Genomic DNA, 27,519 nt, shown 5'->3' with positions numbered 1-27,519 from the left:
AGAAAAATAACTAGGTATTGAAATGATAAGAAAATCTGAAGTTATGACATTAACAAACTTCCATACACTGTGAAAAATAAAGTGTTATAAAACTAATTAACTTCCTACACCTCAACGTAATATAAGGCAGGGTTAAATGTAAACATTGGAATAACCGAAATATGAAAGTACCATCTCTGAAAAATGCTAGGGTAAGGAATATCTAATTCTACCCTGGACTAACGGAAGTTGACTCTACTTAGATACATGTATCTACATATCTAACGTTTCAAAACAGTCTCCGAAGAATACGTTATATTCATTTACCGTATGTTGAAAACCCTACTCTTTGTAGATGAAATGAATCGAAAACGAAGTTCTTGAAAAGCACGAACTTAAAATCTTGACCCTTGCAGAGTGACTACATCTACTATTGCATGTCGTTATATAGAATTGACAAACCAATAAGCTACTGAAAATGAACGCTCAATCTGATAAGCCAGTATTAAGCCTCTTAGCCAATGAAATGCTGTTCGAGAAGACTGGTAAAATGACGGGTACGATTCATAGGATATGATAATGAAAGGTAAACATGTGAAAAATCGAAATATTGCTTTTATATTTTCCGAAATAAATAGAACGTATTATAGACAATTACGTCTAGTCAACATTAAAATGGTCACATTCTCCCTCTCTGCAAATCAAAAGTTACAACATTTGTACATAAAAAGAAAAACAAAACAATTTTGATATTCAACTGTTCATTTGAATCTTCTGCATGTGGTCCCACACATGCTAATTGTCATGGAATTGGAACAGATGTTCTCTGGGCAGCTGTTTCCGCTACTTCTGCGGTAGCACGATCATCTCTACTTGCTCTATGGATCGTTTTCCTTTGAGATCTAACAAGTCTGGGCTCTATAAATTTCTGACTCCAGTTAAAGTAAATCTGTCATTCTAATGATTAAATAAAATATCATGTAATATCATATAATTCCAATGTTATTCATTACAATTGTTTTGATTGGACAAAAATAAAACTTTACCAGAGTTTACTCATCAATATATATGTATCTGAAAACGCGATGTATTCATACGTGCCTGAAAACAAATAACGTAGTGCGGAGAAACTACAAAAAAAAAAGGAAATTGTTAATAAAATGAATGATATGGAATTATAGAAATCAAACATTCTTTTTGAAGAATTTATTGATGTGTGAACTCTGATCTTTTGCTCCCAAACTTAACATAAAAAATGCTTTGCACTTTTAGTCAGTCTGTGAGTAATATGTACGGAGTTTACACATCGATAAATTCTTCAAAAGGAATGTTTAATCCTATAATGAATGGGAGTTTACACGTGTCTTGTACTCCACTATTCTATAGTAATATATTGCAAGTAGAAAATGTAATACTTATGAGTACAAAGACTATTTCTGTAGTGAATGTTTATTATATAAACTAAATTTAGAATAATTGAATAATAGACTGAATGTACTATTAAGAAGTGTACGTCTTAACAGAAGATTCAGTCTGATATTTACTTGATCCGGATATGGGGCTCGATCGACAGAAGATGCTTACTCCTCTCAGAAACCGTGTCCCACCTCTAGTATGTAACAGGAGCCGTGTCCCACCTCTAGTATGTAACAGAAACCGTGTCCCACCTCTAGTATGTAACAGAAACCGTGTCCCACCTCTAGTATGTAACAGAAACCGTGTCCCACCTCTAGTATGTAACAGAAACCGTGTCCCACCTCTAGTATGTAACAGGAGCCGTGTCCCACCTCTAGTATGTAACAGGAACCGTGTCCCACCTCTAGTATGTAACAGGAGCCGTGTCCCACCTCTAGTATGTAACAGAAACCGTGTCCCACCTCTAGTATGTAACAGAAACCGTGTCCCACCTCTAGTATGTAACAGGAGCCGTGTCCCACCTCTAGTATGTAACAGGAACCGTGTCCCACCTCTAGTATGTAACAGAAACCGTGTCCCACCTCTAGTATGTAACAGAAACCGTGTCCCACCTCTAGTATGTAACAGGAGCCGTGTCCCACCTCTAGTATGTAACAGGAACCGTGTCCCACCTCTAGTATGTAACAGGAACCGTGTCCCACCTCTAGTATGTAACAGGAGCCGTGTCCCACCTCTAGTATGTAACAGGAGCCGTGTCCCACCTCTAGTATGTAACAGAAACCGTGTCCCACCTCTAGTATGTAACAGGAGCCGTGTCCCACCTCTAGTATGTAACAGGAGCCGTGTCCCACCTCTAGTATGTAACAGGAGCCGTGTCCCACCTCTAGTATGTAACAGGAACCGTGTCCCACCTCTAGTATGTAACAGGAACCGTGTCCCACCTCTAGTATGTAACAGAAACCGTGTTTCTACTACTCGCAAATCTATATTTTTATAGGAATCATGAAAATTCATAAAACGAACAGTCATCAATCTCATAACTCCTATATATAAGACGTGGGCAAACACGGTCCCTTGAACATACCAAAGGTGGTATCAGATGCATAGGAGGAGTAATTAAGCAACCCTGTCGACAAGTCACATCCGCCATGAGCCCTATATTTTAATCAAATAAACGGAGCAATCCATATTCAATGTAAATGTGTAAACAAACGCCTAACAATTGATATAAAACACTTGAAAGATAAATGCTATTTTACCAGTAGTTGATGCAGTTAATCAACCTAGCATGTCAAATACTTACTAAACTGTTCCATAATCTTACGATACGTACTCCATATTTCTCACTACTCTCCGAATGACATATCATCCACCTTCTTCTTTTCATCTAATATAACTGGAATCTTCTATTCTCGCGAGTACACTTAAAATTACATGATTTCCTCTGTTTCATGCAATATATTAAAGCATAAATTCAGAAAAGAAATATTTAGAACCAATTAATTTATTGTATGCCAATTGTATGCTGTATTCTGAGGCACAGAAACTGCGATCTTGGAATGCAATTTTACATACTACATTTCTGCTGTAGAATGAACATACACTACACAACAAAACAATCCATACTTACTTGGAGCGAGGGGTACCTGTCATTGCAAATGTATATTTGGGGTGAATCCTCTCTATAACACTTGCAGTTTGCAGAATGTTGTATGTTTGCATATGGCTCTTGATTATAAACTTTACCTGAGGTCGATTTAACTTCGGATAGGAATTGTTATAATGATGATGTAGGAGCTACAGATAGAGTGATGAATTCAAGTACTTCTTAAGTAAAATCACGACAGTTTCAATATCAACTCCGATTGAAACCATCACAGTCCTTAGAAAAAGTAGCTATTCAAGGAAATTTTAATAGCAGCTGTCATTCATAGACCGACCAACACGAAAGGTGAATAGACAGGTATACTGTGTTATTTACACCTCGAAGTGGCGTTCTTTGTTTCTACTGAATTCATTGAAATTCCCTATATCTTGATCAGGTAAACGGAGTTGTAGTCAAAATCAGTGTGTCAAAAACTGAAACACGCCAGATAGCATTTGACGCAATGATAGGTTGTATTTGCAAACTAGATCGTTGTAACGACCATAGAACTTGCGAAATGTTGACTTTAAACGAGACTGTTGACACCCCTGAACATTCAACCTGATTGTCAGTAGCCTGCTTCGATTTAAAAACTGACCATAAGCAGAACAAGCTCTTGCGTATCGATCAGTTGAGAGATATAAACACCATATGCAGGTGATGATGGAATATCGTTACATAAATTTAGGAAGTTGACGATGAAGATGTTGAAATCATCCCGTTTGTCATCAAGTTGAGTTTTTATTTTGCGTTAATATCTACTTTCAATAAAATATCTAAGTATGAAGCAGAAGTGGACGACTCTGTGGTGTCTTTCATTACGAATTTACTGGGATATATCGAAATGACATATGATTGAAAATTATTATTGTCAATAGATATATGTAATACATCATCGATATATCTAAATGTCGAATTGAAGACAACAGCAAGATATTGTTTCTTCTCACGTCGAAATGATTTAATAAATTCTGCTTCATATGAATATAAAAAGAGTATAGCTAACAAATGAGCACAATTTGTGCCCATGGATATTCCAATATACTGTTGGAAGACCTGATCACCAAAGACCACGAAGTCAATGAGGAGCTCCAGCATATCATTATTTCAACTTCAGAATACTTGTGTGTGGAATCAGAGTGGTGTTTAACAAAGTAATTGTTTGGATGACTGATTACTAGATATGAATATTTGCGTTTTCAATTTTTGTTGAAGAAGCAACTGTCTATGATGTCAAAAAGTCAAGTATCTAATTTATCGTTAGGAATAGTCGTGTAAAATGTTGAAATGTCATGCGTTTTGATGTTGTTGATTTGACAAAAGCTTTGCAATTTGAAGTTCACTAAAAGTTCCTTAGAATTTTTTAGAATCCATATTTGATTTTTATCATTTCTTGCGTATATAGTCGCAAAATACGTTTTAAGTTTCTCCTTCAAAGCTGTAAATATGTTCGTGAGGAGCAAAGATAGTTGCTTGTTAGAACACTTACTGGATCCAGCAATGTATCTTTGTTTGTAAGGATCTTATGAAGTTTAGGAATGCAGTATAGGTACGGTAAGTTATATTCATTCAACCCACTGACTGGGATATTCATTATGTCTAAAACTAAAGCATGCTTTTGAAGAATTGTATCTTTTGAAAGGGCAATTGTGGTATAAGGACGTGTAACAAAAGTGGAATTAACAGGTGTTTTATAATTAGTTGAAATACTGTTCTTTATTAGAAACAAGATGTGTATTTGAAATATAAGTTCAGATATTTTGTTATTGCATTCATCTGATAAGATTTGTATTCCTTGACTGAATAATTTTTGCCTTATTGCGAAAAAGGTATACAGGAAAAGCACTTAAAACCAACTGATAGTGGAGCCAAATTTAATGTGACCTATTTGTGGATTGGAACCTCAGTTGTGACCAATTCTTTTTCAAAATATATTCATTGCGTTTTTATAAAAGTAATTTATCGCAATTGATCAAACTCTACGGCGTCCTTTACTCTCCTAGACAGGAATTCAATAGTTTACCTGAATAAACAGAGGTTGATATTTCCATGACAGCCGAATTCTCTGACAGAATACCACTGATTGATGGCCTGGTTGATGTTCGCTTTACCTTTGTAACTATGGATATATTAAAAGAAAAAGGCATGTTGTAAATGACCCACTGTATGCATCTTAACGACTTCATAATTGCCAATAAATCGATAATGATACAGGAAACATATTAACGATGATAAAAAAATCCAACCTTGACCCGGGGAATAAGCGTTTATCATTTTTCACTTAATCAATGTTGACATTAGTAGGTAAACATGAACCTCTCAAGCTTAGCTTGAATCCTTTGCCTGTTAAGTTGTCAGAATTAGAAAACAGTGTTATGTTTAATTTGTTTCCTCTGGTAATGATCGTGTTATCCCGCGATCTCCTGCATTGTTTGAATAGTGAGACTTTCTCATCCTCTGTATCTTGTATCTGTTAGTAATAAGAACATCAAAAATATTTTATCGCTTTTATTAATACACACTACTGAACTGCGTATCATTAGTTTGATTTGATTTTATGGTTTACTAATGCAGACCTTGAGGTAGTCCTCACAAGTGTAGCCTAAAGTATAATGGATATCCAGATTCAATATCGTGATAGTGATCTCATCGGTAGTCTCTGGGGCTGTGATTATCCATATGTAGGTTGTGTCTTTTGGATAATTATGGTTTGGATATCCCGGGGATTGAATGCATGTTTCATCCAATTCTTGTAGCATTCTGTGGTTGAAAAAAGTATCTCCTTCACAAGAAATTCCTAGAATAAAATCATCTATGAAAATGAAGGCATCACAGAATATGGACCATCGTATCTGAATTCCTTTTATTACAAGTAATAAGTAATACACATTAAATACACGTATGATTGAAATCTAAGAGGAATCTCAGTTAATGTGAAATTCCCTGAAGTTTGGTTTCAACGTTATCCGCACGAAATAACAACGTAATAGGCGGAGTACTGTGTTGGGAATAAAGACGTTTTATAGGGGTATCGCGGTCGGGTTAATTTTTTTTATGAATCCTTGGAAGACAAATTAAAACAGCTGTTGATCAACAAATCTAGATTTTATACATTCAGTTTCATTCGCAACATCCACTCCAACTACTTCACAAATTCCACAAAAATCACATAGATTTACCCAAAATATACATGTAGCTACATGTACTATGCATGCTTTTTTCAGCTTTGCTAAGCGCATTCTGATAATAGGAAATTAAAGGCATACTTTATAAAGTAAGAATTGAACTACTAAATGAATGAAAAACAAATCAAAACAGCTCTTTATCAACACACAGCCACACACACTCATTTATATTCTTTTCAATTAATTCTTACTGAAAATGCTTTTACTTATTATCTTTAAGATTGATTGAATATTGTTTTAAGTCCCTATCGAGATTACTTCACTCATATGGAGATGTCACCACTAACGGTAAAGGGCTGGAAAATTTAGGCCTATATTCGGCACTTATGGCCATTGAGCAGGGAGGGATCTTTATCGTGCCACACCTCCTCGGACACAGGAACTCGGTTTTTGTGGTCTGATCCGAAGGACCGCCCCATTTAATCGCCTCTTACGACAAACAAGGGGCGACTGAGGACCTATTCTAACCCGGATCCCCACGGGATATTTTTTTATAGAATATGCTTCTCAAAGTAAAAAAAAATCATAGTAAATGGAAATGGCAATAAATATATGCATTTCGTATGATTTTAGTAGTGGTTATTTCCAACGAATTTTCTACCATCCTTTGCCTTTACTTTGTATACATTCGAGAAACCCGTGCAGTAAGTTACAAGTAATAACCGGTCAAGATAACGAACATTGCGGTACTATTGTTCTTATGTATGTCGGATATATTCATGCGAAAAACGTAATATAAATAAATTTAAATTATTCAATCATTCCAAAGTTGCTAGAATAATAATTTTAAAATATACTAGAGGGAACCACAAGAGCAAAGCATGTACGCGCACGGTAACCACTAAGTCATGACGATTTCTAAATCAATGGTGGAATCGGAACATACGGTGATTGATATTGATAAAGAATTCTTGGTACGAAGAAAGTGTTAAACCAGAAGAGTTTCTTGTTTGCATATTATAGTTTAACGACCCGATCGAGAATTTGTTACTCATATAGAGACGTACGTCTCTATTGCCTGTCAAGGACTGCAAAATTTAGGCCTATGATCGACACTCACATGTACGGTCATTGAACAAAGAGGGATCTTCATTGTGCCAATGGGCCTCGTTTTTGCGGTCTCATCTGAAGAACAGCCTAATTTTGTCGCCTCTTTCTACAAGCAAGGGGTAGGTAATGAGAGCCTATTCTAATCCAGGTCCCCAATAAATAAACAAAAAGGCTTTGAAATAATACTAATGTACAATATCCGTAGAACATTAACCATGTTTTATTTTTTATAGTACAATTTAACGTGGTTCAATCTCCAAAATCTATTTTTCAATACGCCAATCAGCATATATTCTTACATGTATCTAAAAGAGCATACTGGTAATTCCAATGATGTCAATCAAAGTTCTGATGATTAAATTGTGAATTTTGTATTCGTTACAAACTAAGTTTACTAAATATTTAAAACATATTCCACCTACATACGCGACGCCATGCTTCAGAATTACCATAAATTGATCTTTTTTTCTGAAAACTTTGGTAAGCCCATTTTAATAAGAAAATAAAGGTATAATCGATGTACATAGCCAAAAATTGAACTGATAAATAAATAAATGTTTAGAATTTACATGTACATATGTTGCTCAACAGGTGTTTTAATCTGTCTTCCATGTATTCAGAAACTTGCAAGTAACCCGAACGCAGAGTACTGCTTCATTCACACGGAAGGAATATTCTCTAACTTGACTCCGCCTACTACGATAGGATTGGAAAACAGTCAGTCAAAACATTAAGATCAAAGTTCACGAAGAAAGACATTGACTTCAAACTCCAGAGTATTTTACAGTAGCATGTCGCCCACAATATAAAAGTATTATATTTCAACAATATAGAGACAAAATAGAGACACAGGCTTAACTGAATAAACACCGAAAGAAGAATGATGCAATACCAGACGAATTAATGATACTCTAGGATTCTCCATCAGTGTTCTTGCTGTGTGGCTCCGACACAGTGCAATTTCCACCCGACACAGTAATAACGTGTGCGACACAGTAAAAAAAATAACAAAACATTAAGATTTGCGCCGATCGTGAACGAAACTAGGGTAATCAGAAATAATTCTTATTGCTTACTACAACAAAGTGGACTTGAGTATGCTTTTGTTTTGATTGTAAGGGACAGTGATCCATGTCTCAAAGTGGTGATATTATGTAATTTAATATACCTCCCCCGATACTACACAATGGAGTTAAGTAGGTGTGAATGGAGCAGTGCTAGCCACTTAATGTTGAACAACCAAATATAGCCGCATTATATTATTTCGTTTGAAAGATGAGAATGGAAATGCTAATCTGATAGGGAAGGTAAAAGAAATGTGGACAATGATAAGCCTGTGTTGATGGATAACAATGCATTCGTTTCCGGCCCATAAAATTCATTTCACCGTTGGGTACTGAAGTCAGCTTTTCAATCATCAACTTCCTATATTTATGCAGCAATATTCCATCATCACCTATATATTGTGTGGATATATCTTAACTGATTCAACGTCGTTGGGATCCCTGTAGAATATATTCTCAGTACCCCTTGCTTGTCGTAAGATCGACTAAATGGTGTGGTCCTTCGGATGAGACCGCAAAATCAGGTTCTGGGTCACTGCAGGTGTGGCACGATAAAGATCCCTCTCTGCTCAATGGCCATAAGCGCCGAGCATAGGCCTAAATTTTGCAACCCTTCACTGGCAATGGTGACATCTCCATATTAGTGAAATATTCTCGAGAAGAACGAAAACAATATACAAGCAATCAATCAATGAATTTCAACTGATTCGAAACGCAAGAGCTTGTTCTGCGTATGATCAGTTTTTGAATCAAGGTAAGCTATTGACAAACACATTGATGGTGCAGGAGTTTTAACAGTCTCGTTTAAAATCAGCATTTTTGTAAATTCTATGGTCGTTATAATGATGCAGTTTTCCTATATAACCTATTATTGGGTCAAATGCTATTTGACGACGGATTACTTCATTTACACGGCTAAGACATAGGGTTCACATCGAGTGTGACCGGTCGACAGGGAATGCTTACTCCCCTTCGACACCTGATCCCACTTCTGGTGCGTCCAGGGGTCTGTGTTTTCTCAAATCTTTATTTTGTATTCCTTGGGCGATTTATGAGATTTAAGCCTGTTTGATATCTTTGCCTTTCAATGAAAGGTGAAGATAACGAACATTGATTAATCCCATAACTCCCATAAGCAATACAAAACAGAGAGTTGGACAAACACGGACCCCTGGACACCCGAGAGGTGGGATGTCTTGGAGGAGTAAGGCTCCCCTCTCGACCTCATACATGTAACCTGAACTAACCTATCCGCGTAATATTTGCGTGTGGAGCAAAGTATTGAGGTTTGGTAGTACGGTTACTGGATCTTGCTATGAATCTATGTTTAAGGGTTTTTGTGAAATTTATGAATCCATTATAGATATGGTAACTCATAGTCATTCGTTTCAATGACTTGGATATTAAATGTGTTTAAAGCTGAAGTACAATTTTCAATAATTTCATCTCATGCAAGGTGAAGATAACGAACAGTGATCAATCTCATAACTCCTACAAGCAACACAAAATAGATAGTTGGGCAAACACGGACCCCTGGACACACCAGAGGTGGGATCAGGTGCCTAGGAGGAGTAAACATCCCCTGTTGACCGGTCACACCCGCTGTGAGCCCCATATACCGATCAGGCAAACGGAGTCATCCGCAGTCAAAATCAGTGTGCCAAGAACGGCTTAACAATCGGTATGAAACACGTCAGACAGCATTTGACCCAATGCGAGGTTGTATTGACGAACTAGATCGTTATAACGACAATATAGTTTGTGAATTACTGACTTTAAACGAGACTGTTGAAATCCTCTGCACCATCAACCTGTTTGTCAGTAGCCTGTCTCGATTTAAAAACTGACTATACCCAGAACGAGCTCTTGCATATCGAATCAGTTGAGATATATAAACACCATATGCAGGTGATAATGGAATATTGCTACATAAATGTGGGAAGTTGACGATGGAGAAACTGAAATCATCCCGTTTGTCATACAGTTGAGTTGTTTGTTTGCCGTTAATGACTACTTTCAATAAAATATCTAAGTATGAAACAGAAGTGGACGACTCTGTGGTGTCCTTTATTTCGAGCTGACAGGGATATATCAAATCGACATATGAATGAAAGCGATATATCTAAAAATCGAATTGAAGGTCACAGCGAGAGATTTTTTCTTCTCACGTAGAAGTTTTTGAATAAATTCTGCTTCATATGAATATAAAAACAGGTCAGCTAACAAAGGAGCACAATTCGTGCCCATGGGAATTCCAACAGACTGTTGGAAGACCTGATCACCAAAGACCACGAAGATATTGTCAATGAGGAACTCTAGCATATTTTTTATTTCAACTTCATAGTACTTGTGCGTGGAATCAGAGTGGTGTTTAACAAAGTAAGTTTTTGAATGACTGATCACTAGATATGAATATTTCCGTTTTCCGTTTTTGTTGAATAAGCAACTGTCTATGATGTCAAAAAGTCTAGTCTTTAATTTATCGTGAGGAATGATCGTGTATAGTGTTGAAAAGTCATAGGTTTTAATGGTATTGATTTGGGAAAAATTCTGTGATTTCAAGTTTACTAAAAGTTCTTTAGAATTTTTTAGAATCCACATTTCATTAAAGACCCAATTTTAAGTTGACACCCCCAAATTGTAAGCTGCCTGCCAATCAAACATTTAACAATAGATCTCAGGTGGAGTGACATCTGCAGACACTGTGGTCTACCCCAGAGAGGTGTTTTGATAACAATAACAGCCAGTATCTACAGGCATTCTTTAGATCTTGAGGAAGCCCAGTATACCTGAGTTTTGATAGCAATGACCTGTCCACAACTGCTATTTTCTTGTAATTCAATTGTTTTTAAAAAGGCCCCTGAACAATGCAATTTCAATATAATTATAATTTTTCCCCTCTATATACCTGTACATGTATTATAAATTACACAATCAGAAATCAAACAATAATTTGCACAATAAGTTTTAAAACTTGTAACCTATTGAAATAATTTATGTCATCAATTTATGATACCTCTATATTTATAACAGATATTATTCATTGAGTCAATGACAGAGAGAGAGAGATAGAGGGGTGGGAGTAGAATGTGTGTCAGCTACCCTTAGGAATACAACCATTATTCAAACACTATGACCACATAAACTCTGCAGAGGTCCCTGAGACCGGTCCTGTGTATATCAAAACTATAAAAAAGCATGGACAGGTAGATTTCTACCATGTTCTGCCTCTGTGTATTTCTTTGAATGCCATGGGATATAACAATTAACACCTTGGTAGACCCTGGCCACTCCAGGTAAATAACATCTGTTTAGATTAGGCTCCGCCTACATTTTCACTGACCGTACGGTCATGAGATGGGTCTTTAACACCACTTCTGGCATATGTAGTCGCACAGTAAGTTTGAAGTTTAAAGGGAAATTAAATTATAAGTACGATGACTAAATGTGGAATTAATGTGACTTGTTGAAATTTAATTGATAGATTGAGGAAATGAAAATGAAGACGTCACATACTTGAGTACAAGGTTGATGAATTTTAATACAGAACAAAAATAGAAATCCGGGTTGTATTATTGAAATTGAGGCACCGAATTTAATCATAAGCAGTTTTTCTCACAATGAAAAATTCTAGACATTGCAATCTATCTTAGAGACATACAAAAGATTACCTAAATGGTTAGATGTAGTCTGCACCGATGTTGATGACGTCACGAGTACTGGAGTAGTTGTTGGAATGTCGTTCGGTGTTGGTCGTGGTGTTGTTCGTTTTGTTTTCGTAACTTTAGATAGGATGAAAGAAACAAACGCATTGTAGATAGCTTCACTATTTAACTTTTAAGTACAAATAAAGACATCAGAATTGCCAAACTCGATTTACTATGTGAACATTTGCATAAATTGGTCACTGGAAGTAAGTATCTTAATAATTTGAAAGACTAACTTTGCACGGAAATTTATTTCAACAAAACTCGTTTAGCATCATAGTTTTGTACTTTTCGTTACTACTGATTGCATGATAAATCTTTAATTCAATAAACACAGTTTAAGCTTGAATCGTTTTCCCGTTGGTTTGTTATGATAATCCAACACTGCAGTGTATTTCACAGCTGACAATTCTAACAAAATAAATGATTAAAGGAATGATAGTTCTTCTATAAAAATTAATCATATATGTTTGTTAACTATTATACTTAATATGACAAATTGAAGGAAAAGAAATCACTACACGTTTATCAACATTTATCAATAGCTGATCTCTCAAATCATTATTAATATTATTATTAATATTTCTTGTTAATAAAGCAAATATAACTAGAAATGTTCTGACGTTATCATTACATTGTACGATATGTTGATATTTAATTGACACATAATTCATTACCAGGTATATCACGTTTCAGGCAGAAGAGAAATAAAATTCCATGTTTTGTTGGTGAACTTTTTTGTTTTATTTTTAAGCACTTTTCATCAAAATGGAAAATTCTAAACATTATTTTCTATCTTAGAGGCATTCAAAAGATTACCTAAACGTCTAGTTGTAGTTTGCACCGATGTTGGTGACGTCATGGGTACTGGGGTAGTTGTTGGAATACCTTTGGTTGTTGTTTGTGTTGTTGTTAGCTTGGTTTTAGTGACTACATATACATGAAAGGAATCAGTCATTTTGCAGATAATCTGACAATGTTGTTCTACTGAAATGTATCACTTCAATTGCTATACCTTGATGATTTCTTGGAAGTTCATGTTTCCTTGGAATTTAGATTTATGTAAACTTTTACCAGATAGACAGTTTTTTTACATAGTGATTTATTGTTTATTCATACTCTGTTATCAAGACATTTTAGTTCAGTATAATACCTCTCAAAATTAGATTAAATCCCTTTCCTGTAAGACGGTCATAATTAGAAAAGAGCGTTATCTTCAATTTGTTTCCTTTAGCAACAACAGTTTTACGCCATGGTTTCTCGCATTGCTTGGATATTGCAAAGTTCTCATCATCTGTGTCTTGTATCTGTTATTGAAGAATTCGAAATACAGTTTTCCCAATTAACAAAGTACATTTCCTCACATAAATAGTTATAAGAAACTGAATTTCAAGATTTGATTTGCGTTAAATTCCTGACGTAGAAAACAAAAGAAAACCTTCAAATAGTCGTCACAAGGGATTCCTGGAGTGTATTGAATATCCAGATCTAATATATTGATAGTGATCTCCTCCGTGGTTCCCGGGGCCGTCACGGTCCATATGTAGACTGTGTCTTTCTCGTAATGCTTTGTGGGATACCCCGGTGATTTAATGGATGATTCCTGGGATTGATGTAAAGTTATGCTTTTGGAAATTTTGTGCCTGGAATCTGAACCTTCGCTGTAGTAAATTCCTAGAATGCAATAATGTGTGGTATTTTATTATTTAAGAATATTACTAAATATATTTTACATTATATGAAGGAACATAACCTAATGGATAAGTGTGCCAATGTACTTAGTGTAAATTGTGATACAAAGGTGATGACGTATGAATAATAAACTGGATGTAGGTAAATGTACCAAGTGGATCTGTTTTTAACGGAAGTTCAATTGACTATTGACTAACGTCCGACACGGTAATACATGTATACCACTACATGATATGGTTGTGTGGAAAACTTACAGATGTTTATTACAAAGATATGATTTAATAAGTGTTGCATTAAATATGTAACCCTTACAAAACTTAGTCACCATATAAAGATATTTAAATCATTTTAGTTTCACCTTTAATTCATAAGTAAATATGCTATCATATTTAACCATTGCTTCTTTGTTGTATTATGAAACAATCATGTCATTACTAGATTTACAAAACTTCTACAAGGCTTGGTGATATGTAAAAATGTCATACAAACTAGATGTTTGAAGAAGGACATCAAATCATACTGCTATAATTATGCAAAGATGTCATTGGTTATCAATGTAATTATAATGATGAAAAACAAATATTTTATTTTTCCAGGATGATGTATTTAACAATAAATAGTCGTTCATGTGGTCCAGAACATAATACATACATCTATTAACAATATACATGTATTCAAATGTCTATTTGATATTTCCCAGTAAACAGGAAATAAAAGAACCAACAAATTCTTCCACGTTCGATTGATATGTAGATTTGTCACAGAACATAAAAACGGTAAACTATCAACTCATTTCTACAACAAACTAGATGATCAATTTGCCATGTTCATGAAACAATGTTCCATTATATATGATATCTATATCTGCAAATGTGAAGATAACAAACAGTGATCAATCTAATAACTCCTATAAGAAATACAAAATAGAGAGTGGTGCAATCATGGCCCCTGTGTATACCAGAGGTGGGATTATGTGCCCTGTCGACCGACCACAACCGCCATTAGCGTTCAAACAATATACAATGTACAACACACCGACTCTATACCTTATCTAGATAGAGGCTCATGACTGGTGTGACCAATCAACAGGGGATACAAATTCCCTCATACAACGAACTTTACTGATATGCAAATAATTTGTATATACGTAAATATACTTCTATAAGCATATCTCCCTGTAAAAACACACTACCATATATACAAAAATACTCTTGTATGCATATTTACACCCAGTCAGGGATCTGTGTAAATATGTTTACTTTTGTGTGGAAACGCAAATTTGAAGATGGAAGGTAATACATGTATATAGAAATTACCACTTTCATCTTTACGCTGGGAGGTTCCTCCACGGTGTTTCTTGATGGAAATATATTTTTACTAATCTTTATACATATAAAAACAAAGGTATTTTTCTTCATTCTAAGATTATCAAACCATTTTTCGTCATTGAAACTTTTAAGATCATCACTCTCAAAACAGACATTTGATCGTGGTTTTCTTCAAATGTCACGCTTATTGGAGCATCCTACTTCAATTCAAATTCTTAATAAATATGAAATAAATCTCTTTCCTGAATGAAGCCATACTTATGGATGGCATGATTATAAATGAACATAATGATAAATTACACACTGGTTTACTCACGGTACCTAAAATCACATGGACATGCGTAGCAAATTAGCAATTACACAAAGGAGCAAATTTGATCATGAGTAAATATACTCATGAGTGAAGTTCTCGCTTAATAGAAACGCTTTAGGCCTATTATCGCACATTTGCTTTTTCCAAGTAACTGTGTTTGTCCTCTATGTTTTTGTTTTATAAAGAGAATTGAGGAGCTTCATCAGTGGTCATAAATCTCTTTCAGACCCTCGCCAAATTAATAGCAAATAGCAGTGTTCTAAAACATGTAATTGCTTTCATGTAGATAATATGAAAATGCTTACCAAAACTGTTTACCATAAGGATTATCATAGTCATCCACGTCATGTTTGGGTTCACGGTGTGCGGTGGAACAACATGTATGTCTGTATACAAGGAACAAAATCAAATATCAACATCACCCTTTTTGTATATGTGTTGACATAAGGAAATCAAATGATGTCAATGCTAAAATTGCAATGGGAAATAAATGCATACATAATTATCATTGGCAGGACGACAATGCTTTTCTCATTTTCATGAATATCGCAGTTACATCTGCTGTATGTGACCGGTCAACAGCAGATGTTTACTCCTCCTAGGCATATATTCCCACCTACGGTATGTCCAGGGGTCCGTTCTTGCCCTGTTCTTAATTTCACATTCTTTATAGAAGTTATAAGATTGATTACTGTTTGTTATCTTCACCACTTCATGCAACACATATTTCCCTTACAGGTTTCATGGAATTTTCATCACGCATAAGTTCTAATTTGAGTAAGGAAGATAAAAAAGCATTGTGTCCATGGATGACATAACATCAATTCTATTCTATGCTTAAAACATTTTTTTCAAAATTCATTATTATTTCAATTCAATTAAGATCAATGTTAATCATTCAAAATTAATTAACTGTAGATGCGGTGATTTAGATAGCATATTAAGCATAAGTAATTGTGCATTGAAAATATGCATTGCATTTACAATCCCTTTGGTGAATTAATCCACAATATTTAAGGCAGCGTTTCCAAGACGACAAGTTTTAAATGATAATTATGACGTCACAACCTACTGAACTACTTGCACAACGTTACATACGTCATAAATTACAATGCTTGAAATTCTCTCATTGATGCCATCCTATTACATCCGAGCTGTCGAATGTACGATGCATTCGAGGATTTCCGATTGTGTAGTCGACAATACCGTGCGCCCTGACGAGTGTTTAGAACATTACGGTGATACGATTATCACGTGGCTGATTTGATTTGCAGCAGGTTACGATAAAGCCAATACAGGTAAATGGTGTAGAAAAACAGTTGTATTTTTTTGCAGATTTTTACGAATTTCATCAAGAACAGAAGATTGTCCATTCTTGCCTTTTGGATATAATTTTCTTTATTACAAAAAGAAATATAATAGAACAGAGAAATCTGGACAACATTGAGCTCGAAATAAACAAAGCCTTTAAAAAACTGGTTTTTGATAAATATCGATTGAGATTTAACAAAAACAAACAAACCTGATTTCAAAAGACGGCATTGCTCTTAATTTTAACGAGTTTTACAACAAAATAGAATCTCAAACCTCTAATTTAAGGTATTAATAAACATGCTAGGGCATTGCAAATTGTATATTTCAAACTTTGATATTTTACTAAATCACAGGGGCTACATGTCACAGCTAAAAAGGGGAGGGTTTTCATTTTACAAGTAGGGCCTCTTGATGTTTTCCAAAAATAACATGTCACGTGATATTCAACTGACGCACGGGAAATTACCATGAGGGAAATTTACGGCAGTTCAGTCAGATTCAGCATATGGGTAGTATCGTTTCGGTGTTTAACCATAACATTTGTAATCACACTTGTGAATTTGAGGTGTAATTTCACACCAAAATGAAAGATGAAGATAACGAACAGTGATCAATCTTATAATTCCTATAAGCAATACAAAAAAGAGAGTTGGGCAAATACGGACACCTGGACACACCAGAGGTGGGATCAGATGCTTAAAAGGAGTAAACATCCCGTGTCGACGGGTCACACCCATCGTGAGCCCTTTAGGTCAATCCGAAAACATGAGTTTGATCCGGAACATAGTGATCTTGCATAACAGTAGTTTAAGACTTCCAGGTAGTATATTCGAGAAGCGTCATTATGAACAGTACAGAAGGTCGCAAATATATTGCTGTATGATTTTACAGCAATCAAGCCAGCAAATATTTTAACGTTAATAAAAAATTTCAGTGCATAAGTTTCCTTCATACATGTGAAAATAACCAACTTTGCATGTAAAAATAAAATAAAATTAATGTTATAAATAGAGGAGATCCCCCACCACCGATAGAATGTTCTATCGTTAAGATGATGTAATTTCCTTCGGAGGGTCTGCCCCGAGACACAGTTAGATTATTCTAACCACCACCCCCCTTTTCCCAGGATTACACATGTTTATGACTGAAATTAGTATAGATAAGAGAAGATAAGTTTATTCCACTTTTGGGCCCAGAGGGCATAACAACAAGACAGCTTATTAAGAAGGAAATTTTAAAAAAGAAAGTTTACAACATTAACTACAGATTACATGGACTACAAACTACATGTGGATGTATTATGTTGGGGAAACGAGTACATACATATATGAATTGCGAATCGGGTGTATACACAATTACATGGACAATATCATTATTATACCAACATATGAATAATAGACAATAATGATTTTTGCAGTTTTAAAGCATTACTTCTTTTTCTGAAAGTTTTAACTAAATATTCACTCAATTTGAGAATTACTGGTTTGTCTTCATTAATCATTAAGCAAGTAAATTTGTCCTTATTTGTTTAATAGATAGTATATATCATATATTGCATACATTTTCACAGGAGCTTTACCCCGTGTTTGAACACATTTAGATTTATAGTAAAATAGCAGATGTTGCTTGTTCAATACCAAAGAAGTACATTCAGCGATATAAGTTCTGACACGATGTACGTCAAGCTATGTCGGACTGACACTTCTGGATTCTGGAAATGTCCACTGTCATCCTTCGATTGGTGAATTGTTTTTAACCCAGCCTGTACTTGTAAATGAGGCACCAAAGACAGATTTCCAGCTAAATACTCACAAATTTTAGAAATGTTCAATACAAGTCTAACCATCTTTAAACTGACATTTACACATGCAATGTTTTGGAAATGAAATAAGTATAACTGAACCGACTAAATGTATAGCATTACATTAAATAAGTCGGCAAGAGTATGTACATGTACCTGTAAATACAGCCATTTTGGTTAAAATATTTTGAGTTTTACTCACATTATTTTGTAAAGAGGTATAGGGCACTTGGTATGTAATTTCGCCTACATAAATGCCTTTTTCTTGAATATCATTTTGTTAAAGAAATATTCTGCTATACAATGTCAGTTCACACTTGTGTTTACCCAAATTACTTAATAAAGATATCGATATGTTGATAGTATATTTATTTGACAAGCATAAACATCACCGTGATTATATAGAGTATATAGTAGATGTAACGTAATGGGTATAACAAATTGCAAACTGTTGCAAAAGGCCACCTTAAACCAGAAACAAAACACTGAAGTTGTTTTACCTGCTTATGACTGTATATAAGTCCGTTTGAGGAAATTTGGTTTAAGGTGGTCCTCTTGTTGAAATTGGATAAATATGAAAACATCGTTCTCAAAATTTACCTTGATATTTAGCAGCCTGTCAAAAGTTAAACCTTTAAACTTACAAGCCTGGGTTGCCTAGTGGTTTAGGTGCTCGGTAATATTACACTTAAACCATACATTCCCCGAGTTCAAGTCCAATATTATTCCAATCTATTTTTTTTCTTTTGGTTTTCATTTTTTGGGGTCGTTTTTTTAGGGGGGGGGGGTTAAATGTGATACATATATTATAACAAATATTAGTCATTTTCATCAGAACTTCTAATATTTGCAAGTCATGACTTAAAGAAAGGGAATTTATTCCGAGATCATTGTAGTTCCGCTTGTTTACACTAAAATGTTCCTGTGTGCACAGGAATTTCAAACCGTAATGTGGCTGACGAAAAGCTAAACAAATACTACAAGAAAAAGGACACAAATGCACAGCATGTAATAAGTAAAAATGAGTCAAGGGAAGAAAAGAACTGTTATACAGTTTGATTTCTCAAAAAAAGAAGAAAAAACTCATGTAGCAACTGTCAAATGATATTTAGGCAAAGATAAACACTCGAATTATCAACCAAAGGCAAATGAACTGATGACATCTATTAAAGGCGCTGCACTCATGTCAGAACAGTGAGTTAAGTAATGCCATATGTAAAAGGGTTGTTGTGTAATATGAATGCACAGGTCTATGAAAATATTGTACTGTTCCTCCCCCTCTGCAAATAAAAAATTACAACTTTTGTACATAAAAAGAAAAACAAAACAATTTTCATATTCAACAGTTCATTTGAATCTTCTGTTTGTGGTCCCACACATGATAATTGTCAGGGAGTTGGAACAGAGGTTCTCTGGGCAGCTGTTCCCGCTACTCCTGCTGAACATCGATCATCTCTACTTGCTCTATGGATCGTTTTTCTCTAACAAGTTCTGGCTCTATAAATTTCTGACTCCAGTTAAAGTAAATCTGTCATTCTACTAATTAAATAAAATATCATGTACTATTATAAATTTCCAATATTATTTATTACAACTGTTTTGATTGGACAAAAATAACAGTTTACCAGAGTTTACACATCAATATACATGTATCTGAAAACGCGATGTATTCATACGTGCGTCAAAAAATAACGTAGTGCGAAGAAACTACAAAAAAATGAAATTGTTAATAAAATGAATGAATTGGAATTATAGAAATCAAACATTCATTTTGAAGAATTTATTGATGTGTGAACTCCGATCATTTTACTCACAAACTTAAAAAAAAGTTTAGTCAATCTGTGAGTAATATGTCCGGAGTTTACACATCGATAAAGTCTTCAAAAGGAATGTTTAATCCTATGATGGATGAGGGTTTACACGTGTCTTGTACTCCACTATTCTATAGTAATATATTGTAAGTAGAAAATGTAATACTTATGAGTACAAAGACTATTTCTGTAGTGAATGTTTATTATATAAACTAAATTTAGAATAATTGAATAATAGACTGAATGTACTATTAAGAAGTGTACGTCTTAACAGAAGATTCAGTCTGATATTTACTTGATCCGGATATGGGGCTCGATCGACAGAAGATGCTTACTCCTCTCAGAAACCGTGTCCCACCTCTAGTATGTAACAGGAGCCGTGTCCCACCTCTAGTATGTAACAGGAGCCGTGTCCCACCTCTAGTATGTAACAGGAACCGTGTCCCACCTCTAGTATGTAACAGGAGCCGTGTCCCATCTCTAGTATGTAACAGGAGCCGTGTCCCACCTCTAGTATGTAACAGAAACCGTGTCCCATCTCTAGTATGTAACAGGAGCCGTGTCCCACCTCTAGTATGTACCAGGAACCGTGTCCCACCTCTAGTATGTAACAGAAACCGTGTCCCACCTCTAGTATGTACCAGGAACCGTGTCCCACCTCTAGTATGTAACAGAAACCGTGTCCCACCTCTAGTATGTAACAGGAGCCGTGTCCCACCTCTAGTATGTAACAGGAGCCGTGTCCCACCTCTAGTATGTAACAGGAACCGTGTCCCACCTCTAGTATGTAACAGGAACCGTGTCCCACCTCTAGTATGTAACAGGAACCGTGTACCACCTCTAGTATGTAACAGGAGCCGTGTACCACCTCTAGTATGTAACAGAAACCGTGTCCCACCTCTAGTATGTAACAGGAGCCGTGTCCATCCTCTAGTATGTAACAGGAACCGTGTCCCACCTCTAGTATGTAACAGGAACCGTGTCCCACCTCTAGTATGTAACAGGAACCGTGTCCCACCTCTAGTATGTAACAGGAACCGTGTACCACCTCTAGTATGTAACAGGAGCCGTGTCCCACCTCTAGTATGTAACAGAAACCGTGTCCCACCTCTAGTATGTAACAGGAGCCGTGTCCCACCTCTAGTATGTAACAGAAACCGTGTCCCACCTCTAGTATGTAACAGGAGCCGTGTCCCACCTCTAGTATGTAACAGAAACCGTGTCCCACCTCTAGTATGTAACAGGAGCCGTGTCCCACCTCTAGTATGTAACAGGAACCGTGTCCCACCTCTAGTATGTAACAGGAACCGTGTCCCACCTCTAGTATGTAACAGGAACCGTGTACCACCTCTAGTATGTAACAGGAGCCGTGTACCACCTCTAGTATGTAACAGAAACCGTGTCCCACCTCTAGTATGTAACAGGAGCCGTGTCCATCCTCTAGTATGTAACAGGAACCGTGTCCCACCTCTAGTATGTAACAGGAACCGTGTCCCACCTCTAGTATGTAACAGGAACCGTGTCCCACCTCTAGTATGTAACAGGAACCGTGTACCACCTCTAGTATGTAACAGGAGCCGTGTCCCACCTCTAGTATGTAACAGAAACCGTGTCCCACCTCTAGTATGTAACAGGAGCCGTGTCCCACCTCTAGTATGTAACAGAAACCGTGTCCCACCTCTAGTATGTAACAGGAACCGTGTCCCACCTCTAGTATGTAACAGAAACCGTGTCCCACCTCTAGTATGTAACAGGAGCCGTGTCCCACCTCTAGTATGTAACAGGAACCGTGTCCCACCTCTAGTATGTAACAGGAACCGTGTCCCACCTCTAGTATGTAACAGGAGCCGTGTCCCACCTCTAGTATGTAACAGGAACCGTGTCCCACCTCTAGTATGTAACAGGAACCGTGTCCCACCTCTAGTATGTAACAGGAACCGTGTCCCACCTCTAGTATGTAACAGGAACCGTGTCCCACCTCTAGTATGTAACAGGAACCGTGTACCACCTCTAGTATGTAACAGGAGCCGTGTACCACCTCTAGTATGTAACAGAAACCGTGTCCCACCTCTAGTATGTAACAGGAGCCGTGTCCCACCTCTAGTATGTAACAGGAACCGTGTCCCACCTCTAGTATGTAACAGGAACCGTGTCCCACCTCTAGTATGTAACAGAAACCGTGTCCCACCTCTAGTATGTAACAGGAGCCGTGTCCCACCTCTAGTATGTAACAGGAACCGTGTCCCACCTCTAGTATGTAACAGGAACCGTGTCCCACCTCTAGTATGTAACAGGAGCCGTGTCCCACCTCTAGTATGTAACAGGAACCGTGTCCCACCTCTAGTATGTAACAGGAGCCGTGTTTCTACTACTCGCAAATCTATATTTTTTATAGGAATCATGAGAATTCATAAAACGAACAGTGATCAATCTCATAACTCCTATATATAAGACTTGGGCAAACACGGTCCCTTAGACATACCAGAGGTGGTATCAGGTGCCTAGGAGGAGTAATTAAGCAACCCTGTCGATAAGTCACATCCGCCTTGAGCCCTATATTTTGATAAAATAAACGGAACAATCCGTATTCAATACAAGTGTGTAAACAAACGCCTAGCAATTGATATAAAACACTTAAGGGGTAAATGCTATTTTACAACGAGTTAATGCAGTTAATCAACATAGCATGTCAAATACTTGCTACACTATTCCATAATCTTACGATACGTACTGCATATTTCTCACTACTCTCCGAATGACATATCACCCACCTTCTTCTTTTCCATCTAGTATAATTGGAATCTTCTATCCTCACGATTAGACTTAAAATTACATGATTTCCTCTGTTTCATGCAATTGTATATTATAGCATAACTTCACAAAAGAAATATTTAGAAGCAATGAATTTCTTTTATGCATATAGAGTATGTCTGAGGCACAGGAACTGCAATCTTGGAATGCAATTTTACATACTACATTTTTGCTGTAGAATGAACATACACTACACAGCAAAACAATCCATACTTACTTGGAGCGAGGGGTACCCCAATACTTGCAAATGTATATTTGGGGTGAATCCTCTCTATAACACTTGCGATTTGCAGAACGTTGTATGTTTGCAAATGGCTCTTGATTATAAACTTTACCTGAGGTCGATTTAATTTCGGAGAGGAATTGTTATGATGATGTAGGAGCTACAGATACATTGGGGGATTTAAGTAGATGTACGTCTTAAATATTAATCACGATTCATTTATTTCAATATCAAATTCGATTAAAACCATCGCAATCCTTAGAAAGAGTATATATTCAAGGAAATATTAATAGGGGTTATCAATGATAGACCGAAGAACACGAAATTTGAATAGACAGGATGCTGTGTTATTTACACCTCGAAGTAACGTTTTTCATTTCTTCTGAATTCATTGAAATTCAACCCACTTCAAGACTTGAAGATTGAAGAAAACGGAAAGATGCACATTATAATCAAACAGGTTGAAATCCTCCTTTCCGACGTCATTTATAAGAAATATTATATCAACAAGTATTTTAATCTTGATGTTTGTAAATTCTCTTTTCTTGGCATCTATACGTCACGCAGATTGATATTTGTCAGTAACAATTTGAATTTACGCTTTGATTGTCCCGTATCGTTAATTAATCTTTGAATACATATATTCCATGCCCATGTCAGTATTTTTGCGCCAGTTTATTGATATCTTTATAGTATTTTAATTTGTATAGAATTTACTAATTGATCAACAAATAAAATTTACACCTACCTCTTGAGCCTATCGTTGTCAGACTTCCATTTGTCGCCGTGGTAATCATATCTTTCATTAGTTTAGTCCGAGTTATCTTTCTTCTTGAAGGTAGTCCTAAATTGAAAGAGGGAATAAGCAACTTTCGCATCTGTTAATATGAAAAGTGAATATAACGAACAGTGATCAATCACATGTACCCCTGGATATACCAGGCGTGGGATCAGGTGCCTAGGAGGAGTAAGGATCTCCTGCCGACCAGTCACATCTGCCGTGATCCCTATATCCTGATCAGGTAAACGGATTTGTAGTCAAAATCACTGTGTCAACAACGGCCTAACAATCGGTATGAAACACACCAGATAGCATTTGACATAATGATAGGTTGTATTGGCAAACTAGATCGTTGTAACGACCATATAATTTGCGAAATGCTGACTTTAAACGAGATTGTTGACACCCCTGAACTTTCTACCTGTTTGTCAGTAGCCTGCTTCGATTTAAAAACTGACCATAAGTAGAACAAGCTCTTGCGTATCGATCAGTTGAGAGATATAAACACTATATGCAGGTGATAATGGAATATCGTTACATAAATTTGGGAAGCTGACAATGAAGATGTTGAATCATCCCGTTTGTCATAAAGTTGAGTTGTTATTTTGCCGTTAATGTCTACTTTCAATAAAAAATATCAAGCAGAAGTGGACGACTCTGTGGTGTCTTTCATTACGAGTTTATTGGGATATATCGAATCGACATATGATTGAAAATTATTATTGTTAATAGATATATGTAATACATCATCGACATATCTAAATGTCGATTGAAGACCACAGCAAGATATTGTTTCTTCTCAGGTCGAAATGATTGAATAAATTATGCTTCATATGAATATAAAAACAGGATAGCTAACAAATGAGCACAATTTGTGCCCATGGGAATTACAACAGATTGTTGGAATACATGATCACCAAAGACCACGAAGTCAATGAGAAGATCCAGCATATTATTTCAAATTCAGAGTATTTGTGTGTGGAATCAGAGTGGTATTTAACAAAGTAATTGTTTGGATTACTGATCACTAGATATGAATATTTGCGTTTTCCATTTTTGTTGAAGAAGCAACTGTCTATGATGTCAAAAAGTCAAGTATTTAATTTATCTTTAGGAAAGGTTGTGTAAAGTGTTGAAATGCCATGCGTTTTGATGTTGTTGATTTGAGAAAAGCTTAGCAATTTGAAGTTTAGTAAAAGTTCCTTAGAATTTTTTGGAATCCATATTTGATTTGTATAATTTTTTGCATATATAGTCGCAAAATATGTTTTAAGTTTTTCCTTAAAAGCTGTTAATATATTCGTGAGGAGCAAAGATAGTTGCTTGGTAAAACACTTACTGGATCCAGCAATGTATCTTTGTAAGGATTTTATGAAGTTTAGGAATGCAATATAGGTACGGTAACTTATATTCATCCAACCCACTGACTGGGATATTCAATATGTCTAAAGCTAAAGTATGCTTTTGAAGAATTGAATCTTTTGAAAGGGCAATTAGGATATATGGACGTGTAACAAAAGTGGAATTAACAGGTGTTTTATGATTAGTGAGAATATTGTTCCTTATTAGAAACAAGGTGTATATTTGAAATATAAGTTCAGATATTTTGCGGTTGAATTCATGTGATAAGATTTGTATTCCCTGACTGAATAATTTTTGCCTTATTGCGAAAAAGTTATACAGAAAAAGCCCTTAAAACCAACTGATAGTGGAGCCAAATTTAATGTAACCTATTTGTGGATTGGAACCCCAGTTGTGATCAGTTCTTTCTCAAAATATATTCCTTGTGTTTCTATAAAAGTAATTCATCGCAATTGTCAAACTCTACGGCGTCCTTTACTCTCCTAGACAGGAAGTCAAAAGTTTACCTGAATAAACCGTTGTATTCTCAACAGAGGTTGACATTTCCATGACAGCCGAATTCTCTGACAGAATACCACTGGTTGATGGCCTGTTTGATGTTCGCTTTACCTTTGTAACTATGGATATATCAAACGAAAAAGGCATGTTGTAAATGACCAACTGCATACATCTTAACGACTTCATCATTGCCGATAGATAGATAATGATACAGGAAACATATTGACAATGATAAAAAACCCAACCTTGACCCGGGGAATAAACTTTTATCATTGTGTGTTAGTATTTTTTCATTTTTTCAATGATGACATTAGTAAGTAGACATGAACCTCTAAAGCTTAGCCTGAATCCTTTGCCTGTTAAGTTGTCAGAATTAGAAAACAGTGTTATGTTTAATTTGTTTCCTCTGGTAATGATCGTGTTATCCCGGGATCTCCTGCATTGTTTGAATAGTGAGACTTTCTCATCTTCTGTATTTTGTATCTGTTAGTGATAAGAACATCAAAAATATTTTATCGCTTCTATTAATATACCTAATGAACTGCTAATCATTAGTTTGATTTGATTTTATGGTTTACTAATGCAGACCTTGAGGTAGTCCTCACAAGTGTAGCCTAAAGTATAATGGATATCCAGATTCAATATCGTGATCTCATCGGTCTCTGGGGCTGTGATTATCCATATGTAGGTTGTGTCTTTTGGATAATTATGGGTTGGATATCCCGGGGATTGAATGCATGTTTCATCCAATTCTTGTAGCATTCTGTGGTTGAAAAAAGTATCTCCTTCACAGGAAATGCGTAGAATAAAATCATTTATGAAAATGAAGGTATTTGTAGTTCACAGAATATGGAACATTGTATCTGAATTCCTTTTATCGCAAGTAACACACATTAAATACATGTATAATTAAAATCGAAGAGGAATCTCAGTCAATGTGAAATTCCCCGAAACTTGGTTTCAACGTTATCCGCACGAAATAACAACGTAATAGGCGGGGCATTGTGTTGGGAATGAAGGCGTTTTTGTATCGTGGTTAGGTTAAAAATTCGATGAATCCATGGAGGACACATTAAAACAGCTGTTGATCAACAAATCTAGATTTTATACATTCAGTTTCATTCGCGACATCCACTCCGACTACTTCACAAGTTCCGCAAAAATCACAAAGATTTAAGAAAAATATACATGTAGCTACATGCTGTACTATGCCTGATCTTTTTCAGCTTTGCTAAGCCCAATCTAATTATAAAACAATTAAAGGCATACTTTATACAGTACGAATTGAACTACTAAATGGATAAAAGACAAATTAAAACAGCTGTTTATCAACATCCCCACACATACACATGCATTTATATTTTTTTAATGAATTCTTACTGAAAATGCGTTTACTTATTATCTTTTAGATTGATTGAATATTGTTTTACGTCCCTCTCGAGAATATTTCACTCATATGGTGACCACTGCCGGTGAAGGGCTGCAAAATCTAGGCCTATGCTTGGCACTTATGGCCATTGAGCAGGGACGGATCTTTAT

The 27,519-nt window shown here is 35.9% G+C and overlaps 1 protein-coding gene across 1 annotated transcript; it reads right to left on the bottom strand.

Moving 5' to 3' along the window:
• Positions 1 to 579: 579 nt before the first annotated feature.
• On the bottom strand, positions 580 to 26,737 carry LOC125647622 (uncharacterized). Its single transcript, XM_056139825.1, has 12 exons — positions 26,569 to 26,737; positions 26,310 to 26,463; positions 25,989 to 26,099; positions 24,088 to 24,183; positions 15,685 to 15,765; positions 13,485 to 13,720; positions 13,200 to 13,353; positions 12,866 to 12,976; positions 12,011 to 12,121; positions 5,617 to 5,837; positions 5,357 to 5,510; positions 580 to 5,159 (listed from the first exon to the last, which is right to left on the bottom strand). The coding sequence occupies exons 3-12, from the start codon at positions 26,029 to 26,031 to the stop codon at positions 5,032 to 5,034; spliced, it is 1,335 nt and encodes a 444-aa protein (XP_055995800.1). The 5' UTR covers positions 26,032 to 26,099; positions 26,310 to 26,463; positions 26,569 to 26,737; the 3' UTR covers positions 580 to 5,031.
• Positions 26,738 to 27,519: the final 782 nt, after the last annotated feature.

This window comes from Ostrea edulis, chromosome 6, assembly GCF_947568905.1.
Source record: "Ostrea edulis chromosome 6, xbOstEdul1.1, whole genome shotgun sequence".
Lineage (NCBI taxonomy): Eukaryota > Metazoa > Mollusca > Bivalvia > Ostreida > Ostreidae > Ostrea > Ostrea edulis.
Note: the sequence above shows the minus strand (reverse complement) of the source record. Positions and strands in the feature narration are given on the sequence as shown.

Coding starts and splice junctions, on each gene's coding strand:
- LOC125647622 (XM_056139825.1), bottom strand. CDS start 26,031: ATGGAAATGTCAACCTCTGTTGAGAATACAACGGTTTATTCAG. Junction 13,354..13,484: donor CTTGTGACGACTATTTGAAG/GTTTTCTTTTGT, acceptor CTTCAATAACAG/ATACAAGACACAGATGATGA. Junction 5,160..5,356: donor ATTCAAGCTAAGCTTGAGAG/GTTCATGTTTAC, acceptor ATATATCCATAG/TTACAAAGGTAAAGCGAACA.